Raw genomic sequence first — 22,076 nt, forward strand, 5'->3', positions numbered from 1 at the left:
CCTACGGGCCCGTTTTAACTCAGGATATTCTGTAATCCAATGATTCTTTGACTCCAGGATTCAGCGCCCACCGGGATCTACTTCAAGAACCGCCAGTAACTGAGGTGAAATTTGCTGAAGATGCTTTGGGTGGCAACTGAAGCTCGTGCATGCACCAAGTAGCTTTCTCATGCTACTTTCTTTCATCTCTGCAGCTCGCGAAGGCAGGGAGACAACATATTTGTCTATCTCTTCTTTTGCCGAGTCACCTCTGACGAAGCTCGTCTGCAAATAATAATGAAATAAAAGCGTTCCAAACCCTCCAGAACCCAAGCAGACAGCAGCTCACCCCCGCCTCCCCTCCTGCTCCACACCGGGCGCTCCGCGGGCGCGGGGCGGGGCGCGAGGCGGTCCGAGGGAGGGAGGCGGAGGCGGAGCGCGGCTGTGCCGACCGGCGGCGCCCCGCGCTGCCCGCTCGCTGCGTGAGCCGAGCCCCGGCGCGCTCCGCGTTGAAAAGTGCCGGAGTCGGCGGCGGTTCCCGCAGAGTCTTCCGGCACGGCGGCGCTGCCGCTTCGCTCCCGCAGCCCCCGAGAGCGGGAAGAGCTCCGCCGCGATGTCCGCGCTCCTCCTGGTTCTCCTAGCAGCGCTCTGGGGATTACAGCCCGTCGCGGAGGTGCAGGCAGCGGGAGCCCGCGGAGGTAAGGGTGTGCGAAGCGCGTTCAACTTTGCTCTCGTGTTGCCATCGTCCTCGCGCACGGGAAGTTTGGAGACATGGAGCTGAGCGGCTGCGGGGGAACTTGGGGGAGTTTGGCTGTGGAGTGTCAGCGAGCCTCAGGAAGGGGAGAGCTGTGCTCCCTCGGGGTCGATGCTCCCGTGAAGAAGCGTTAATGCGGAGGCGCCGGTCCCGAAGCGCAGCCGAAGTTCCCTCCGGTAACGCTGCCCCGTTTGCTGCCCGCCTCTCATCCGAGCGTTCGGGCTGCGGGCAGCACTGCGGGAGGGAGCGCTGGGGCCGCGAGCAGCGCCAGAAGTTGCAACTCTTCCTCTCCTTAACGAGTCTCCGATCAAAGCCTCCGCCGGGGGTGGCGTTTTGTAGCGGTCTCGGAGCTCTCGTTTTCCCAGGAGAGGTTGGCGTGGAATGGAACGTGTCTCGAAGTAGCGGCTCCCCTCCTGTCTCAGGTGTGCCGAGCTGCCTCGGGTTTCTTCCCTCCGTGCAAAACGGTGCTAATCAGAAGACAGGCTGAGGGGCTCTTGGCAGCCCTTCCAAACTGAACGTGGCTGCGGGGAATGCTGTCGTACCCAGCCTGTCGAACTTAGCTTCGTTTCAGCAGACACCCAGTTCTGCACAACGTTCAGTTCTCACTATTAGGCATCCAGCTCCTCTCCGTCGCGTGCACAACCATCTACCAAAGTGTTGACGAACTGCTTGCAACTCGGTGGGGAGAGTGCAGGGGGCTCTGCTCTTTGGGGTACGCATTCGGGCTTCAGTTCAACTCCTGAACCCTGCCGGTCTTTTCCCACCTGGGTATCAAAGCAACTCAGGTGATTCGAGGAGCAAGAAATGAGAAACAACCAGCTATGGGAGAGGGAGGCATTGCTGCAGCATCCCAAACTTACGTGTTTATAACGCTGCATCGTAACTAGGAGAATAGTGAGAAGGAAAGAGGGTGTAATGGCACCTGAGCAGTGTGCTCAGCCAGATGGGAGAGACCTTGCAGCATCACGAAAGGTACCTATGCCTTAGTTCTGTCTGGGAGGATTCGTGGCCGTGGCGGTGTTGTTTGATGGAAAACGTTTCAAGAACTTTCTGTGATAGTCACGGAATGGTCAGATTGTGCTTCAGCAGCTGTAAAGCCTGTGTCTGATCTCATGAATAAGCATCAAACTTGCAAACATCTTGCAGAATTGTTCTGGAAACTGAACTTATAATTCCCCTTTTGATGGGGATAAGCAAATGTTTCTGGGTATTAATGTTTGTTGTGTGAATTTTACTTCATTTTCCTGATATCTTGTTTTCATTACCTTGCTCTGACTTGGTGCTTTACAAAGAGGAAAAAAAAAAAGTGCTGTCAGCTTACATTAAGATCAATCCTATCTTAAAAGACAGCATCCTTGTAAAGCATACCAGCCCAAAAAGTGGGATAAATCAAATTTACTTAGAATCAACTAACTCATCATATCATAATGTCATGTCTTATCAAAACTGAGTAGAGTTCAAATCGAGACTTAAAAGGCATTTTGTTAAGAAAGAAAGTCAAATGGTCTCAGCATAAAAAAAAAAAGGTTGAGGCATCCAGACAGCAAATTGCATTTCCACATCAGATAAACTTCATGATATACTGCTAAAATTATTGACCCTACCAAGCTGATCCTCCTTCACAAGAGGAAATTCTGAGGCGCTGAAGCATGCTAGGTTTAATGTATGTGAAAGGCACTGGAATTTGGAACGTGCTGTGGCTCACCATTGGTAGGTAATAGAGAATTGGGAAAATGTCATGGATTGTGTTAATAGCACTGTTGTGGTAGCTATGGTAATACTAAATATTAGTGAGTGTGGTAGGGAGAGGTAACACCTACTAGACTGGTGCATGATTTTAGGATTAAGAAAAAGGAAGAGGAAGAAAAAAAGAATCCCACTGAAGTTTGAAGTAATGAAACCTCTTCTCTAGGTTTGCATTTGACTGGGAGGCTTTCCTTGGGTCAGTTCTGTCCTTATTCAGGTTGCAAATGCTTTATTTTAGTGTATGTATAAAAAGAAGAAAAGGTAAGATGGAGAAAGAGATGGAAATGAGATGAAGGAAAATAGAAGTCAAGTCGTTTGGGGAGGGAAATATGGCAGGGAAGGTGATGAGGATAACAACTGGGTTGTGCCACCTCAGTCAGGAGGTGCTTCAGTCAATGGGCTCCTGAGCAGCTCCCTGGCAAGGAAGCTGTAATGGTTTCACAAAGGAATCTGAGAAACCTCAATGGATCTTCACAAGTCTTATCTCCATATAGTGAGAAATAGGGTTGGGAGTGCTGTATGACTTGTCCCCAAAGGCTGTCAGGTAGTAGTCCTCTACTGAGCTGGCAAATGTCTGGAACTCAGTGCTTGCTGAGTGATGGTGTATCACATATTCAATTAATATTCCAGGGTTATTTTATGCTTTAAAAGAAGGGAAGACAAATCTTCATGGAAGCGTCTTCTCTGGATTCATAAAGTCTTTAAAATGTCTACTGTTGTTCCACTTAGTAGAGAATTTACTGTTTTCAGTGTGCTTTGACCATGTTTAAGTAAAGGCTGGAGATGAATGACTTAAAAATGGAATTCTCTGGTTCAATGTTCAGCTGATGTTAATTTGGATTACTCAGCTGGTGACAGAAAGAAAGCAGGTGAAATCAATCTGATTGCTGGTGGCCTTCCTTCTCCATCAAGGTGTCACAGCAAGCAGCTGGATTTGCTGGGTGGTTTTGCAACAGTCTCCTTATTAGTAGCAAAATGCTTGAAACCAAGTGTAACAAATGCTGCTGCACTTCACCAGCCTGAGCTCTGGCTTAGCAATCTGTTGGGAAGTACTCCCTAAAAAGACACGTTTCCGTGCTGTACTATGGAGGTGTTTGTTCTCATTCCTAATGCCACTTGTGTGCCTTGAACATGGGCAATAAGTACTAGAATTGTACATGAAAAAGAAATACTTCCAAGGTTGCAGTGACATTCCTATTTATTTATTCCAAGAAACAATGTTGCAGGAAGCATGCTCTGCTATTAAGATCTTATCTGTCATGGGAGAGGCAAAATTACAGGGAAGGGTGGAAACACATCAAGGAATTTAGGACAGTATTTTGATGGATGTGCAATAAGAAGTAATTAAAGAAAGAAATCGTGAGAGATATCCACAAGTGCAATTTCAGTTTTATTGGGAAGTCGGTGATGTATGTTTGTCTTCAATTGGGTATGTGATCGCATGAACAAAATCCTGATGCTTCTGAGCAAGCCATGTGGTTATGTCTGAAGTGCTGCACACATTCCCTTCTGCAGGTTATTTTCAGTTTAGCTCCATGACTTTGGAGCTCTAGTTTAATAAAAGGAAAAAGTGTTCCAGGTGCATTAACAGTTTAAAAGGGTAACGTTTTGCAGTTCAGTACAAGATGTTTTCTATGGAAGGGCTGTGATTGTAAACTTGTCCTGTAGCAAGCCTTTTACTAATTTATCACAGAGCTTTGGCAGGTATTCCTGTGGGTTGAAGTAGCTGATCTCCAAAGACTTGCAGAAAAACTCTTCTTCATACAGTACCTTTTTTTAATGAAGTGATATGTGTAAACTTGAGCATTGAGCATACGTATGTATATCTTTCCACTCACATGGATCTCATCTTACTTAAAGATGATATAAGACAGCAGCTCAGAAGTCCTTGTTTCTTTAGAGTTCTGCTCTGTCCATTTATCTGCTATTTGGAGTTGAATAAAATAGGGTTCTCTTTATTCTATTGATTGTAAAGGTTGCAGGTAAATTCAGTTTAAGAATTCAGAGTAGTGGCTATCTGTAGAGATGCTGGTAAGCTTGGTGGTAGGACTCTTGTATTACTGTAGCATGCATTGAATCATGTCATTTCATAGTTTTAATGTATTAGTCTGTCTTTAGCAGTCATGATTCCTCAAATGTAATATTAAAAAAATACTTTAAGTCAATTTAATCGCACTTAAAACATTTTTAATCATAAACGATGAGGATAAAAATATCAGAACTTGATTATTTTTATGCAAGTCATGGTGACTATTGGGATTAGTATGAGTTTGGGCCAAGTGTAGGAATTGCAGCACTAGGTCTTAAACTTGGTGAGTGCAATTAAATCCTAATTGGATTTTATTTTTTTTTTAATATAATTCCTCAATGGCTACATGCCTTCTGTCCAGCCCACTAGTGTTGTAGTTACACAAGTTGTTTTTGGTCTTATTTTCATCACTGCTTACAAATAAGTTCAATTTACCAATTAGTTGTATTGTCTCTGGTTGGTTGGTGACCACAGTGATAAAAATGCCCGAACTGCATTGAATTTGCTAATGCAGTAAGGTAGAATCTTTTTATTTTGTTAGTTATCTGGTTTTATTTTGTTATTGTGTGTCAGTGCTATGATCTATATTCATAGAGTGGCTTGGATTGGAAGGGACCTCAAACATCCTCAAGTTCCAACCCAATAACATTAACATGGAACTTAACTGGGGCTCTTTGTATTTTTCACAAACCCTTCCAGTGTGAGTATAGAATCTGACACTTAAAAAGATGACTGTGTGTCCCTTTGGCAACCCCATTTTTCTCCACCAGTTTGTAATAAGTTGTGGTTGTGTGTTAATACCCAAACACTGCAGTGTATAGCATACTACTAAGTAGGGCTTCTACAAGATGACATAATGCCTGTCATGAAGTGAGATACACACTAAGACTTATTTCTATTCAGTTAGAAGTAGATTTGAATTCTGAGTTGGAAAAGTAGAGATGGCTATAGTAAGAGTTCTAAATATGGCACATTGTGTTCTGAAATATGCTCTCAGTGTCATCTCATGTTCCTAAACATCATATGTGTGGCTTTCTGCTGAATAACATGGCCTTCCAGAGGAGCCAAGCTGTTGAAACACAGCTTTGCTTCACAAGTATTTTCTTTTTCTTTGTCAGATTGATGCATTTAGAATTATCTATTGCCTTATTGTCAGGAGGACATTCTGTGGTGTGCATGACTCTACTGAGTGACTTACGCTTCAAGTGTGATTGGATTAGTTCTTTAGAGACAAATCTTGAACTCTGAGAATAAGAAAAACATGTATAATTCCTTAAGGTTTTCACCAATACGGAGTTTCTAGCAGGAAGTTCAGAAGCTTCACTATTTTCTTTTCCTTTGCATGAACAAAGGAATCTTGGAGAATGAAAGCATGCAGTTTTGTTTTCTCAAATAGCCGTGTGATGATATATTGGAGGGGGAATAGACCATGTGCAAGACAAATGCTGATGCAATGCTTTGCAAATGCAATATTTCTCCTGTGGGCTGTTTTGTCAAGGATGAATTCTTCTGCTCGCACGAGCTCACGCTCCTGCAAAACAAAAAGTACCCAGTCAGTTTTCATATAATGCTTTGTGATTTCAATTTGCCTGTCTGCAAACTAGCAAAAATAATTGTTGTCAACAGTTTCTAAGATGCAGTTTTGATACTGTCAGATAGTTTAGGCAGCCATTTATTCTGCTGATATTGGTGGAGAGCACTTGGGTTTGCACCTGTTGCTTTCATAACATGCAGCCAAATGTCTTCCTAAAACATGGTTTTTAGAGTAGTTTTTCAGGCACTGGAAGATGTACCTGAAGAGTACTATCTGATATATCCTTTTAGCATATGCATCATTAGAGAGATGCTGTGGTGATGTGCCGACATGAAAATGCATATAATGTAGTTATTAATACAAGGAAATCACGAGGAAAAATCACAGTAATTTTGAGGCTGATAGGTTTCCCCAAAACACCTGCATCTTTCTGCTTGCAAATGCTATGAAGATGAAAGAGGGAAGAGCAAGGTAAGTTCACTGCCGTTCTTTTGCATGTGCAAACACATGGATTTATCTGAAGTATATTGATATTTGTGTAACACTGTGCTTATGAAAGGAAAGCAATGCTGTTCAGCACTGAAACTTCTCCAGAAAAGAATTGCTTTACTTAATTTGTTTTACTGTGCTATCAAATAGACCACAGACCTGAGTTAACACAGCTGAAATCAGCGTGGTCCTTAGTGGTAACAGGGCCAGGATTTAAGAATGCAGGGAACTTTGGGTCATTTTAATTAGAATATCATTGATAAAAATTTTAATTGGAAGCCAATTTACTTTTTTTCCCCTGTTTTGTATTAGAGACTTTGTGCAAAAAAAAAAAAGAGTTATTTCTTGCAGTATTTGTGTTCTAAAGTTAGATTCACTTTTGCCTGGGTTTCTTTTATTGAGCCTGCTTTTATATTTCCTAAGTCTAGTTTTAAAGTATTTGGATAAAATCATGATTGCTTTTCTAGACGACTTTTACAGCCTGAGAGAATGAGTTATGTCATCAATTATTCATTTTCAATAAATGTTACGCTGACAATTTCTCATTTAGGGGGAAAAACGCCTTGTTTTGGGGAGATCACCTTCTCCTGAGGTCTGGAATTTTGTCTGTTTCTCTGACAGATCATTGTGCTGATATGTATGGTTTGCTACTTGGAAGCCATGAGGTTAAGGTTGAACTTAGTTCTGTGTGATGCAGACGAGACTGGCTCATTTTCTAGATGAAGCACCGTACTTATCATTCATGATGTTTAGTTACTGCTAGTTTTCACTCATTTCAAGTACCTAAGACTCATTAAAAGAAGCTTAGAACACAAAATCTGCTGAATTAGAGTAATGAAGTACAGTGACAGGGATGTTTAACATAGCATTAAAACTGAGGTTCATCCTGCTTCCTGCTGCCTGAGCAGGATGACTAAAACTAATGAGATGGCACCTGGGTCAGAAGTGAGTAGTACTCTATTCTGAAATCATGAAGGTAGTCTAATAGTAAACAAAACTGACAGTGACCCAAAAATCATAGAAGAGTCTGTTCTTTGATGTGAAGTTTGCAAAACTGAATTAATTCCTTGGGTCCACTGAGCCAAGTGGTTTGTTCTTCTATTTAGATTATGGAAAGAACAGTGAACAACAAATGCTTTCTTTCTGGTAACGTCATGTTATGGTGTTCTTAGGAGAATATTTTAGGCTACTTTGTTAAATCATGTACAATGGAGATGAAGCAGGTTGAGGTACTATTCTGTGCATGCAGCTGGTCACATTGGATTGCTTTTATTATGCTTCTGTGGGCAGCAAAGCAAGGCTATACCAGAGCAAGTGTGTACCTTGCAGGTGTTGTCTGAGGCTTGCTTGACTTTTAGAACCAATTAGAAACATATAGAGCTAATAGGAGCCACTTCTTTGAGGATATTTTGCATGCATATACATGGATATACGAAACAGTAGATGGGGAGAGATGCTGCTGCAAAGTGCAGACAAACCAGAGTGCTGGAGGGCCAAGCAAACGAGGTCTTGCACCCTTACCCCAATGGCCCTGTTACTGCAGTGCTTTACACTGGAGCTTGTATCTGGATCAGCACGTGTATGCAGAGCTATCAGTGAGGTCCTTCTATTGGCTTGTTAATGTTACATTTCTTTTTCTGGGTTTCAAGGGACTGTGACTTAAACGGAGCTGACAGTACACAATATTACCCATTTACTCTGTAGATTATACTCCGCTGGAGAGTTGGTGTCAGCTAATCTGCCTCTTTGATATTTTCAGAGACCTGCAAACTGTGTATACCATAGTAGGGCAGGAGAATAGCAGATGTAGGCTTCTGTAACTTCATTTCCCCAGCATTTTAGGTAGGTGTGCTCCGATCTGCAGCCTTTCTTGCTGTCCTGTGAGTAGCTTTTTCTTCTGTGCAGAAATCTGGTCTGTCATATCAAAGTTTGACTGATCTTTGGGCGATGAGAAGGGGGTTGGAAGCAGATGGCTGTCAACACAATGAGGAAGTCCTATAATATTGTTCTATAATACTGCTCGGGTACAGACTGTGAGGCTCCGTATTTAAAACACATTCAAGCAAATAAAAGTGCTTATATTTCTAATGCAGTGCAACTTTTTCTGTACAAATTGTATTAAGAACAATCCACGTTTCTGTGATAAATTTTCTTTTACTGCAAAAAGCTGAATTCTAACTACTAACCAATTAGTAGTCAGCAATGAGTAAAACACTCTGAACCATGCTATGATTTTGTCAGTGAGAATCGTTAAATGCTCTTCAATGGAACTGCACTGATTTGCATTAATTGGTGGCCTGTCTTTTCACAATGGTATCACGCTGTGACAAATGTGCCTTGCAAAGACAAGGTAATGCAGCTAAACGTGCGGTGACTGCTGCTCTTGTGGTGTTGGCTGGGCTCAGGAGGTGGCCGGTGACTGCAGGAGTGCTTAACGTGTGGCTGTGGAGAGTTAAGAACACGACTAAAATCATTTACATGAAGTAAGTGCTAAAGAAGTAGTAGCTGCCGCACAACTTGAGTCCTGTATCGCGTTTATAAGTTGGTAGTAGGGTCTGAGTACTTTAAAAAGGCTTTTTTATAAAGCTTGTATGGATATGAAAGGCATGATTAAGTATGCAAAGTTAATAGAACGGCTCTCAATGTTTTATTTACTTTAATGACAAATGCAAGAGTGCAATAGATCAGTGGTCTGTTTAGCCTCACAGTGGGCAGTTTCTTGTCGAAGATAGCACGGCATGGCCTTGGTGGTCCCAGGGGCAAAGTAGCACTGTGGAAAGCTGTTTCTTGAGGCCAACTATTGGGGCTGTGCTGGTTTTGGGGAGAATACCATTATATTATCTCAAAGCGGTAACCAGTGGCTGATCAAGCGTGCATAAAGCAAACGAGGGAAAACTAATTCCAAGTACTTCTAAATTTGCATTTAATTCTACAGTTCTATTCTGTTTTAAGCTTAACAGAAAAGCTGCTGCATCTAAGTGGAAATCTTTGAATGGCTCTGTTTAAGGTGACAGCTGGTAAGCATCCGGTGACCAGGATTTTATACTGTGAGCAAATGGAGTAGTTAACTTCACTTGTTCACCTTGAATTGCACACTGGCACCTTGAGTAGAATATCTCACTTATCAAATTTCCAAAACCTCATGCCTGGGAAAACCTCTTATGACTCCAGGAGTCCAGGTGCTGCAGAGCTTATTAGATAGTAACAGCTTTTGTGGATACAAGTGCCTGTTGAATGTTGCTTTCATTTGGAATTGCAGCCTGAGGGAAACAAACAGCCTAGAAGTGGGTAATGGAAACAGGCTAGGAGGGCTACTTGTTAAATTACTGGATTATTTTATTTGGTAGAGAGCAAGAAGGCCGTGTCCAGTACAGAACAAGAAAAAACCCTCCACCGCTTTTACCATGTTTCCACTGTGCTTGTGAACCAAAATAATTGTGTGCATGTAAGTGGAGATAAGCAGCAATGTTTGGCATATGTGAGTATTGTCTTGTGTAAGCCACGGGGAAATCAAGCATCCTTCTCTTCTTCATGATGTTGTAGGATTCCGTAACGAAGTTATTGTTGGTAATTAACGTATTAGTGAAGAATTCATCTGTGAGCTGTACCTAATTTTTTTAAATAGAAATAAATGTAGTGCCCTCTGGGATTTCAGGTACATATAGATGTATTTAACATTCAACTGTCTCATTGTAGACTTAAAGAATAACTTTGTGTGTGTGTGTGACTGATAACTGAGGCTTTAAACAGCTCATCTCAATAGAAATAGCTGCCACTGCTAGGCACAAATGTCAGCAGTGTTGCAGTGATGTTTTAATAACACAGAGTAATCTGTCCATACTTCAGTAATAAAGTTGCACAGGCATCCGTTTGCTTTCTTGTCAGCATCTTTCTATTGACACCTTTCTGTCAAAAAGATGAAGAATGAAATCTAGCTTTTTTTCCCCTCATGTTAGATGTATTCTGAGGAGCTTTCATGAAATACAAAGATTGTGGACTTTGTAGATAGTGTTTGCATTTGGGACTTGCAGGGAGATTTACGTGAACTTTGTGCTGTAGAAGTGGTTGCCCTTTAAAGCAACCAGAATTACATAAAATAAGCGCATTTCTAAATCTGTATTTTGGAGCTTAGTTTAGTCTTTAGGTTTTCTTTCAAATAGAGAAGCAGAATACAATTATCAGTGTAATTTGAGATTTCGAAATGGGTGAGTTGAATGCATGGGTAAAGTATATACATTTGTTTCTGGAATACCTGTTAGTGTTTAAAACAGAATGAAAAGATACTCTAGGAAACTGTCAGGGAATTTTCCAGCTGTAGATTGAAACTGCCCCGTGCTATAGTTCAAAAACTCATTGCTAATTAATATTCATCCTAATCCTCATGATGGCACGAATATTGGTTGCAGTGATAACAAGAAAACTAATATCTTTAGAGATGTCAGTCTGCTGAGCTGCCAGACATCCAGAAGGATATCCGATATCTTTCAAAGGCAATAAGTAGGAGGTATGCATATGAATTTCATTAGCCAGTAATAATATGCGTCCCCATACTTGGGAGGAACACCACTTAAAGCTTGTGCTTTCTGCTGCCCTGGTGGGGCTCGTATAACTGATAGAGTTGCACCTTTTTCCTTATCTTTGCATGTTTTTGCCCAGAAGTGGCTGGGGTGAGGTTTTGTAGTAACATCAGCTGTACGTGCTGATGGCAGATGTGGAGTGAGATGGCTGAGACAGGGCTGCTTATGTATGTAACTCATCAATGGGGGATAATCCCATTTTTCAGGGCAGTGATGCCAGAATAAAGGTTAGAGTGGGAGAAGACCCTTTCCTTTCTTTTTTCCCTTAGTGACCAGATAACCCAAGAACTTGCCAGATAACCCAAGAACTACAACAGTCTTATGTGCTGGAGGTAGCAGCTCACCATGCTTTGCTTGAACGAGGAAAGAATTGAGCAGATATTGGCTATGGCACTATAGCCCTTAGGGATGAAGTTGCACCCCTTGAGTGTTGCTAATGCTGAAGCTCACCCAGTAGCAGAGATTTGGAGAGGAGAATCATGGTTTAGTTGGAGCTATTGGTAATAGGTGAATGGTTGGACCAGATGATCTTTTAGGTCTTTTACAACCTTGGTGATTGTATGAAGAGGAAAGGCTTGATCAGTCTCACCCTTATTGTGTTCTGCTAAAATGTGTTCATCAGGCTGTTTAGAAGAACCAGATTAAAAATCTACTGACAATAAATGGAGATTTATTATATTTGGTGTTGTCGTGTACCTAATGCAGGATTGGAATACCAACTGAAGTTTGTGAAAGGAGGGGGAAAAAAAATGTCCTGGTGCCATTTAATTAATTGCCTGGCCAATATTTCTCCTGTTTTTTATTGAAAAATCTGTACATTGCAACTGGCTTGAAGTTTGCTCTTGGACAGCTCTGCTAACAGCCAGAGAATAAATACATTAAAATACAGAAAGCCTTGCACAGCTCCACACATACCAAATGAAATCATACCTTGAGCTGCAAAAGAGTATATGTGTGTTTTGTTGTTTCAAAACAGAATGCAATAGTTGCATGTTTAATGAAAATAATTTGTTAGAAAAGAATTAACATTTTTTTGTCATAAGCATAGATGGAATATCTCAATTTCTACAGGAGCTATTAAGGTGGAGGAGATTCTGGAAGCACTGGTGCCTAATGGGTAGCTTATGCTTTTATTTTTTCACCTGAAAAAGCTTGACGACTGATTTGTAGATATAATATATATGGCCTTGCTCTTCTTAAAGACCTAACAAACATTTCTGTGTTAGTGACCTGCCAAATGATCATGTTTTGGCGAGATGGAGGCCAAGCCTGGAAGAGTTTAAGACCAATGTGGGAAGAGTTTAAGACTATCAGATTCTATGATTCTTAATGAAAGGAATCAGTTTAAAGTACTGAATTACCTCCATAACTGCTCGTGCTGTTCCTGCAGTCCTGCTGGTCCCGATTTCAGCAGTAGCTCTCGAGTTGAAAGGTTAATGACTCATTTTCTGAGCAGTGCAGTTTTCTTCCATTTTTCATTTACAATTATCTCCACTGCTTTAAAAACCGAAAGGCACTTCCAAAATGTGTTGTACAGAGGCGTTATTGCTGTCAATTAAAGTTATTAAATCATACATCTTTAAAAATGAAATCCAAATACACATTAACATATTTCTGTTGCTCTATCGCCACTCCATTATGGAAGTGACAAGTGTGGTATCAAAGCAGCTCTGGAAGTTGATGTCTATCTCTGCCTAATGATGAAGATAATCATTTGGATACCCACCTTTTTGAGAATACCCCCTTTTTTGTTGTTTTCTTGAAAGCAAGAGCCTTAAGAATGGAAAAAATAGGGAGGAGAGCATCTATGGCCTCTGTCTATGAGTCTGGTAGCTGGTGGGGCAGAGCTTGGTGTTAGAACAGGTGAATAACTGTGTTGGTTGTGCTTGGCATGTAGGGGCAATAATAGAAGAAATAGGCACCTTCAGAGCCTCTGTCAGAGACAAAGATGGCACAGGGAAAGTGTGAACTGTATGCCTAAGAGGCTGGGATGCCAGTGGTGGTTTTGGGGAGTGGAAGATGATGAGGGCAAAAGCCAAGGTGTTGTTTTTGTTGGTTTTCTTTGCAGCCATTTGATATTGTATTCATGCTCCTCTGTGAATTCTTTAAATTAGCAATTTCACTTTTCTGCAAGTCTACTGTACTTTGACTCTTAACTGAATTAAGTCCCATTATAAACGACATCTTTCCAACAGTCGGGATACAGGTTAGCACTCCCAAAAGGGATGATTTAATGAGGTTGTTGCTATGACAGCTCAGCTCCAGGCAGCACATGTGCTACCTCAAAACACCCTTTCTCCCCTCAAATATTACAGCAACTTCTGTGCTGGGTTCTTAGAACTTTGCTCTTAGTGGGATTCAATTACAGCACTTTGTATTTATGTTTTCCCCAATAAAACAGCTGAAGATTTGACAGTCCACGCTGTTCATTTTGTTTATTTCTGAAATGCTAATAGTAGTACATGGTTTGACAAGCAAAAGAACAACAAGGTGTTAACTGCAAGTTATTTCAAAAGATGCTCTAAGGACGAAACCAGCAGATTTACAGAAAGAATAGGCACAGATACTGCACTGTTTACAGTGAAAAATACTGGGCCTGTCTTTCTTAAATTCACATCAGAACATCTCAATGGATGAAATGAGTTGTATGCTTACCAGGTACAGTGTAAACAAGCATTCCCACTATGCTGCAGCCATGCAAGATGGTACAGCTCTCTGCATTCAGCAGGAGTTGCCTGTGGTCTGCAGTGTAATACGATGTCTCAATTTCCTGAAGCTTTTAAAGCAAGAAGTCTGTTTCTTAGGAAGGCTTTCAGTGCAAGTCTGAAGCAGGTTGCTGAAGAGATGACATGACCATGGGAGGCAGCAGCGGAGTGGCAGCAGCTCCTTCCTGCCCCCCTCTGTAGAGTTCGGGGAGGAGTTGGCTATGGAGGATTCTTGGGCTGGAGCTGTGGCTCTTTGCTCTACCACTGTTGGCTGCCTTTGTCATGTACCTCAGTGGAAAGGAGAGCAGGAAACATCTTCTCTAGAAGTAATTTCCCTCCATCCGTCCCCTTCTCTCTGGCTCCCTTCTCTAATACAAAATTTGTAAGGTTAAATTTGGGTAAGGCAGTTCCAAGCATAAGGCTTTGAATCCTGATGGGGTCCATGGATGTGGTCCTGCTATACATGTGGCTTAAAAAGTAAGTTTGAATTGCTATTTTACAATGCAATCCCATGAAAATATTCCAGGTTGTGAACATTCAAGAGGGATGGTAGCAAAGGAAGCAGTTGCTATTGCCAGTATTCCTCTGCTGCTTATCTATGAAATAAAGAGATGTCATCTTAAAGCTCAAATGGGCAGCTCTTAAATGTTTCTGCTACTTCAGTGTTTTCTGGTTGCTTTGTGAACTTGAGTTACTCCTCACTTTTCTGCCTCCTCTTCACTCAGCCTCAAAAGTGATTTTTGTTTTGTTTTTTAAATTCTAAATAAGCGTTTGAGTTTATCACTCAGAACAGAGTCCTACACAAATCTGACATGACCCATATACATCGCCTTAAACACTGGCCTGGAGTTCACCAGTTCATTTAAAGATGAAGAAGTTGATTCCCATTCCATCTGTGTTCTCTGTTGTTGTCTGCTTAGTTGTGAATTACTGCATCTCTCCTGCCATGTGGCTGTACCCACCATGGTGCCTGGCCATCTCTCTAGCTGTTGGGAACAAACTCTTTTTGTCACTCCTAATCTCAGTGAAATGAAACCCAGGGAAGATGCCTAGGAGCTGATTATTCAACCCCCAAAAGCTTTGCCTTTTTGAAGTTAATGGGCTTAAAAGATTTTGGTTTGCTGCTGCTTTAGAAGCAGTGTGCTGTAAAGATCTGGGCTTCTTTTTATTTTCTTGTAAGTAAAATACCTTGGTGCTGAAGAGTAGAAAGGGCTTCATTGTGTTTATTATGCTGCTTACTAGGTCTGCAAATGTACTAAATGCTTCTGTAAATTCAAAATCATTGAGCTGTACCCAAATGGCATCAAAAGATGCTGATGAGAACATTTGTTACAGTTCTCTGCAGGTTCTGATAATGGTGTTTGCCATAAGGGTGTGTGTCTCAGTTCCACTCTGTGACTGAAGGGGAGAATTGCAACTGCCGTATGCTTTTAATGATGGGTAATAGGTTTGGATATCTGGTACAGTATTTCCTGTTCTTTGGCTGCTTTTGCTATGATGCCACCACCCAGTTTTGTCCTCTTTGCAAAGTGATTTAAGGATGGATGCACCTGTTAATCTTTCTCTTCCCCCCAAAGAAAGCCCAACTTGGCAATGCTGCCTCAGCCCGGTACTAACAAACAAAAGCACAACCCAACAGAACTCAGTACCCAGGGTGTGCACTGACAATATGAGACCAGATGCAGGCAGGAAGGCACATGGTATAAATTCCGGCTTCTTGCTCTGAAGATTGCTGAAAGAAGAGAAAACGTGCTGTGATTTATTCACACAGCAAAACTGCAAGTGGAACAAGAAGCACAGAAATCTCTGTTAATACAGTTTACACTTAGAACAGCGTGTCCTCCTTCACCACTGCTCGTGGTTTAAGCATAACTAAATTAAACTGGTCTACAGGCAGCGTTTCTTGAGCTGCGGCCCGAACCCTCACTAAATGAACATCTAACACTTAATTTAATGGTAATCATGCAGCTTCTTGAAAAAAAAACAACACATTTTTCACTTATTATATTTGTTTGGTAGTTATCTCCATGTGTAATAATATCAAATTACTATGCTGTCTCTCAGAGGCCTAAATCGTATCATTCTTGCACAGACCAGAAAATTACTTGTACTTAACAAAGATATGTTTATCTGTACGTATGTGGTGGGTTTTAAATTGAACAGTTCCAGACATAATTTTCCTAATATTGGTTAATCCTTCTTTAATTAAAATGTTAATTGCTAATCCACATATTACACATGGAAAAATCAACCTACAGTAAACTGTGACTTATTTGCACAAGGACGAAAAACGTGAAATTACACGGCAATCTGCTCTTCAGAATGGCAACATGAACATCTTTATGATAACCAACTAAAAATATACTGAGATTGCTTGAATTGATTCCCACCATGAAAGGAGGGGAGGTAATTTGGTGCCGGCTAAAAATTCCTACTTCAGACCAAGTAGGGCCTGAAATACCTTTATTTTTAATATATATATGTATGTTTTTAGGGCGTTTTCTCATAATGGATTACTCCAGTGCTGCAGCTGTGTTTGTTTCTCATCTGGAATACTCTCTTATTCAGAACAAAACTCCCTCTGTCCAAGGCTGCGTTTCTGAAGTCAGACCCAGACAATCTTGCTTTCTAGCCAAGGGTTACAGAAGGCAGTTAGCTAGGTGGTGGTTATGCTTGCTGTGGGTTGCTAACGGCTTTTCTCACACAGCTTTTTCAGAGCTGTTATATTCAAATCAGCCTCTTGAAATCATACAGGATTGCAATCCAAGTCATATTAAATTAAGAAAATAAGAGACTTGCCTATAGAATGCCATCTGTTGATTTTCTATTTAATTAGAGAAATGGTTCCCATAAATCTGTCTCACTTACCCAAAGTATATACTAACAGGTAAGCTTCTAAAAACATCTGTACTTTTTTTTTCCCCCTGAAACCTGAAAGGAGGAGCAACCCCAAAAAAACCTGTGTAAAAAAAACATCGAATATCTCTAAATGCTGCTTAGCAAAAATCAGGCCTGCTAATTCCACAGATCTTCACCATGTGTTCCTATTTGGGTTTGTCTTGATACCATTGGAAGGGTTTGAACTTTCGGATTTCGAATGTGCTTTTTTTTTCTATTTTATTTTTTTTAACCTGTTCATTTTCCATCAAAGGAGGTCACCTCTTCACCTTTCTTTTAATCTTTCCTCCCTTTCAGACCCTGTATTCCAGTGTTCTTTCCCACTTGTGAAAGTCACTTAATCCCTGTTTGAACGTGTTCCTGCTCTGCTCCAGCAGCACGGCTTCTCTTAGCGGGTGCATCCAAATGGATCAAGAGGAAGATGCCTTTGACACTTCTGTACCAGGAGGATGCAGAAGCTCCTTGGCTGAGGGGCTATGAAAGAGGTTATTTTGGGAGCAATATGGATTTGTATGTATTGCTTTGGCTTGGTTTACAGTCACTCTGTCTTTGAAACGTGTTTGAATATATGCTATTGATGCATGAATAATACTGCTATTTATAACTTGTTTTCAGGCAAGAGAACTGGCCGTTGTCACCAGGAGTGTCATCCTGCCTGCATGGAAATGGTGTTTGTTTCAGTTCCTTACAAGGCCAGAACAAGAATTTTAAAATAAATATATATAATAATAATAAAAAAAGCAAACGTGACCACTTTATAACATAGGGTGGTGATTATCAGCTGTGCTACTTGGTCCGGCAGAGCCGACCTGCTCTGGTGAGCCCTCAGCTCCCTGGGAGCTCACATCTTCTCCTCTTCTGAGCCTTGAAATAGTGACAGAATGTTGTGCTGAGCCGCCCTACCGCCTGGTATCCTAATGTTTGTGACCAGGCTGCAAGCAGCTCTTCCCCATGGTCTGTAGGCTGCGGGCAAGTGGCTGAGGCTCTACAGCAAGCTCGTTGTGCCTGAGTTTATATTACTTCCTGTTCTTAGCTAGGCAAAGTAGATTAAGAATTATTTCTTCTTTGTCTTGTGCTGTAGGCTAGGAATAAAAGCCGTCTAAGACAAATCTGCTATTACAGGGATTGTCTATGGGAAAATGGGCTGAGTGACAAGGTCTGGGATCAGTGAGAGTGCAGAAACTAATGCATGTGTAAAACTGATCTGCACGAGAGATTCCCGAAGTCATTATGCGGTGCATAATCTTGTAAGTGAGGGGTTATGTAACAAAGGCTTTCTCAAGAGTTGTACATTTTTCTTTTACGTTGCCTTTGCAAATTTTTTTTAACCACCTCTTCAGAAGTGGATCAGTTTTATTCCATATTAACGTTGAGACTTCTTTTGTATGTTGAGTCAGTCATCAGCGCTTGGTGTAGGAACAGGGGTGCAATTAGGGATAGAAACAGATAAGTTGGGGTTTGTCCTTAGACAAAAGGGATTGCTGTGCTTCTAGTACCAGCTCTTATTTTGACCGGGCAGAGCATTAAGGAGGGAGGCACGGAGGTGATCTGATGACAAAGCAGCTGGAGTAGATGCTTAAGGAGAGTTAAACCTTTTGTTCTGAGATGGAGGAGAAGTATATGGGCACTCGGGAAGTGCTTAGTGGGCAATAGGAGTCCTTAACTCGAAGCCAAAAGGATCGGAGTGAGGTGGTTCTGTGTAAGAAAAGAATGAATGGTAACTTGGTGTTGTCCTTAATGTTTTCTTTCTTTCCTTGTTCTATGTAAGCAGATTATCTCTTTATCTGTGAAGCTGTCACATTTACCTTTCAGTAGCTGTTCCTACATTGCCAATTTTGTGAAGGAATGGGAGGACATCCAGTAGATGTGATCTAGCTTCTCTTTGTATCACGTTCTTGCCATACCTATTTTAAAGAGAGCCTTTATAAAGCTAGTTTCTAATGCCACACCAGTAACTTCACTATTTGGAAGCTCGTTCTGACCAAAACCCCACATTATGTGCTCAGTCTGCCATGGGTGAGTACTGATGCACTTGTTCTAGCCTTTCTTTTCAGTTCCGTGGTTAGCCATTTTTTGTCTCATTATTATCTTAAAATCCTACCGCCTTTGTATTAAATATATTCCACTTGTTGCAAGGATCACAGAATCACAGAATCACAGAATTATAGGGGTTGGAAGGGACCTCTAGAGATCATCGAGTCCAACCCCCCTGCCAAAGCAGGCTCCCTACACCACGTCGCACAGGTAGGCGTCCAGGCGGGTCTTGAATATCTCCAGAGAAGGAGACTCCACCACCTCCCTGGGCAGCCTGTTCCAGTGCTCCGTCACCCTCACTGTAAAGAAGTTCTTGCGCACATTCGTGCGGAACTTCCTATGCTGGAGTTTCAGCCCGTTGCCCCTAGTCCTGTCCCCACGCACTACTGAAAACAGACCAGCCTCGCCACTATAGCTCCCACACCTCAGGTATTTATAAACCTGGATCAAGTCCCCTCTCAGCCTTCTTTTCTCAAGGCTAAACAGACCCAGTTCCCTAAGTCTCTCCTCGTAGGGGAGATGGTCCAGGCCCTTCACCATCTTTGTGGCCCTCCGCTGGACTCTTTCCAAGAGATCCCTGTCTTTTTTGTACTGGGGAGCCCAGAACTGGACACAGTATTCCAGATGAGGCCTCACCAGGGCAGAGAAGAGGGGGAGGATCACCTCCCTCGACCTGCTGGCCATGCTCTTTTTAATGCACCCCAGTATGCCATTGGCCTTTTTGGCTACAAGGGCACACTGCTGGCTCATGGCCAACCTGTCGTCCACCAGGACGCCCAGGTCCCTCTCAGCAGAGCTCCTCTCCAGCAGGTCTTCCCCCAAAGGATGTCCTAATTTAATGGAAACATAAGCCACAACTCTTGCAAACCCTCAAGACTTAACACTGAGTGTGGTTGTAGAAGAGTATATGGGAGAAATTTCTCCTTTTAGAAATCTAATGATGGCGTAGAGATCTTTTCAGTGGTGTAGCAGTACCTGATAAATGCCTTCCCACTGTAGTGGCTTCTAGTTTGCTTTCAAAAACTCAGCTTATTTTAAATGTCACTATTAATAGCCTTCTGTTGGCAAAAGAGAAGATATCCCAGTTAAGCAGGGTACCATGTTTACATTGGGTTTCTGCCCAGCAGCTGCTTATGCTAAAGTGGTACAAAGAATCCATGAATTAATCACTGTGTAACCATGGGGACATGATCTGTGTTGTTATTCACCCCAAGTGAGTGTAGTCACCATGATGTGATCTGTAGATATAAGTGATATCATTCTGCAGTTAGGCATGATGGTGGGTAATAAGTTCCCCATTTTTTGGCTGCTCTGGGGATACGTAAATGCTACCGTTGCTGCCTTTCTCTGGAAGAGGTAAAGAAAATGCAGAGGTGATATTTAGTGAATTACAACTCCTGAAGGTGTGTCTGAGATGCAAAATTAGCTTCCAAATGTGTGTACATGCATAATGGTGGTACTGTGCTTCAAGGTACAAATTATACGGTGACATGTGCACATTTCCTGACTAAAAGGTGCAGGGGGGGGGGAACCCACAGGTCAGCATTAGAATAAAATCATGTAATTGGATTTTTTTTTTCCATATTTATCTTTATCTTGTGAGATAATTGCTTCATTATGAGCTGTAGATTCTGATTTTTCTTATATCGGTGTTTATCAGAGCTACATGCAGTTTCCCAGAAAGCTGTAACCAGTCATAAAAGCCCTTTGGATGCTCAGATATAGCTATTAAGAAAGGAATAGTTGAAATACAGAAGCGTACAGGATATTGAGAGAAACAGCCATTTTAGGAGGGGCAAGGACCATTTTGTGGTTAGGTTAAGTTAATAACACAACTTCAGTTAACTTGGTCCTACGCTCAGAGCTCATAAAGACACCCATGGGAACGTATGAATTAGTTTCTCTTAATTGCATTATTTAATTTAAATGTTTAAATTGCCTTTTTGATTTTATTTTTCCTAAGGAAACGCTTTCTGTTTGGGATTTGCATGTGTGTGCTCACTGCCTTTGGTTCTCCTCCAAAGGTCTTTTCTTTTTTCCTCAGAAAAAATAGTGAGAATTAACGCATTGGCAGAATCCGGCCATGACTTCAGAGAGAGTTGTGAATAATGAATGCAGGGTCTTTCTCTTGCTGCAGTGGCAGTAAAACATCGGTCAGCATTGTATTAAAAATGCTGCATGTGTACGTATGCCCCTAAAAATAACACCTGAAGTGTAGAGATCTCCAGCCCTGATCGGCCAATGTGTTTTGGGAATGGACTGGTGGGACTTGATGCAAAGTGTTTTGCATCGTCTCAAACAGCTCCACGTGCATGCTGCTGGATCAGGGCTTCAGTGCTCCTGGGGAAGAAACTAAGGTGGCTCTCAAACAGAGCTAAAAGACAAATATCTAGGGAGGGAGGGGGGAAAAAAGAGCAGGTTCCTGTCTGCTTCCTTACTCTCAGCATGAGGTCATGTAATTCCCCATGCCCCTTTGGTCTAGAAGACAAATCTATTGGATGTGGCTAATAGCTGCTTTAATGGGATTCTGGCAGGAACAGACAGGAGTTTGGTTTGCTCAGCCTAAGGGAATCCTCCTGAAGCATCCTCTTCGAGTCAATGGGAGCTTTGTCATTGACTTAAAGATTAAAGGGTTCAGTAAGGTGAATTGACTTAAATCGAAGTGATTTAGCTGTGATTTAAACCAACCAGCAGAAAACTTTGATTTAAATAATAAATTTCAATCTTATTGTGAAATTTATAGTTTTAGCTGTTTTCCAAGAAGTCAATTCCTTTACTGGGGATTCAGTTTGAATGTAGTGGTTTGGGACCAAATAGTAACGTAGCTGATGTATTTTATGATAAGTAGTGAAACATTGCTCTTTCTCCACTTGTGTCTTTTCCTGACCAGGTCTTCATTCAAGTTCTTGCAAATATAGGTGATGCTTTAAGTCCCATGCTTTACTGACGTGTTGACTAATTGCTAAGTCACATTAGTTCTTATATGCTTCTGTAAAACTGGACACGATTCAACTCTGATTCTGTGCACTGTTTACTCACCATTTGGATTTGATTTCTGTGGACACTAGAGGGAGCACATATTGCTTTCAGAAGGGACAGATGTTTTGTCCTGTCAAATCATGATCTAATCTGGCAACAGCGTGCAGCGATATAGGGGAGTATGTGTGATGTGAATTCACCTTTGTGTTTCTCAGGTAATTCATCAAGGGGGAAAGCATGCAAAAGGTAAAGGTCGCTTTATGGAAAATCTATTCTAAATAATGATAATTGTAGAGATTGCTGGCACTATTAGTGGGGTTTTCTTCACCCATCTCCCTCTGTTTGAGGAGAA

At 41.7% G+C, this 22,076-nt stretch overlaps 1 protein-coding gene across 1 annotated transcript in view; it reads left to right on the forward strand.

Annotated features, from left to right (window-relative positions):
• The first annotated feature begins 414 nt into the window (after nucleotides 1-414).
• The window catches only part of LRP1B (LDL receptor related protein 1B), a 563,267-nt gene continuing 541,605 nt past the window's right edge, over nucleotides 415-22,076 (forward strand). Inside the window, exon 1 of the mRNA XM_072342527.1 lies at nucleotides 415-677. Within this exon, the coding sequence (XP_072198628.1) occupies nucleotides 593-677 (85 nt within the window). The 5' untranslated portion in view covers nucleotides 415-592. The remainder of the gene's footprint in view (nucleotides 678-22,076) is intronic.

The sequence above is a fragment of the Excalfactoria chinensis genome, chromosome 7, assembly GCF_039878825.1.
Source record: "Excalfactoria chinensis isolate bCotChi1 chromosome 7, bCotChi1.hap2, whole genome shotgun sequence".
NCBI classification, from domain to species: domain Eukaryota; kingdom Metazoa; phylum Chordata; class Aves; order Galliformes; family Phasianidae; genus Excalfactoria; species Excalfactoria chinensis.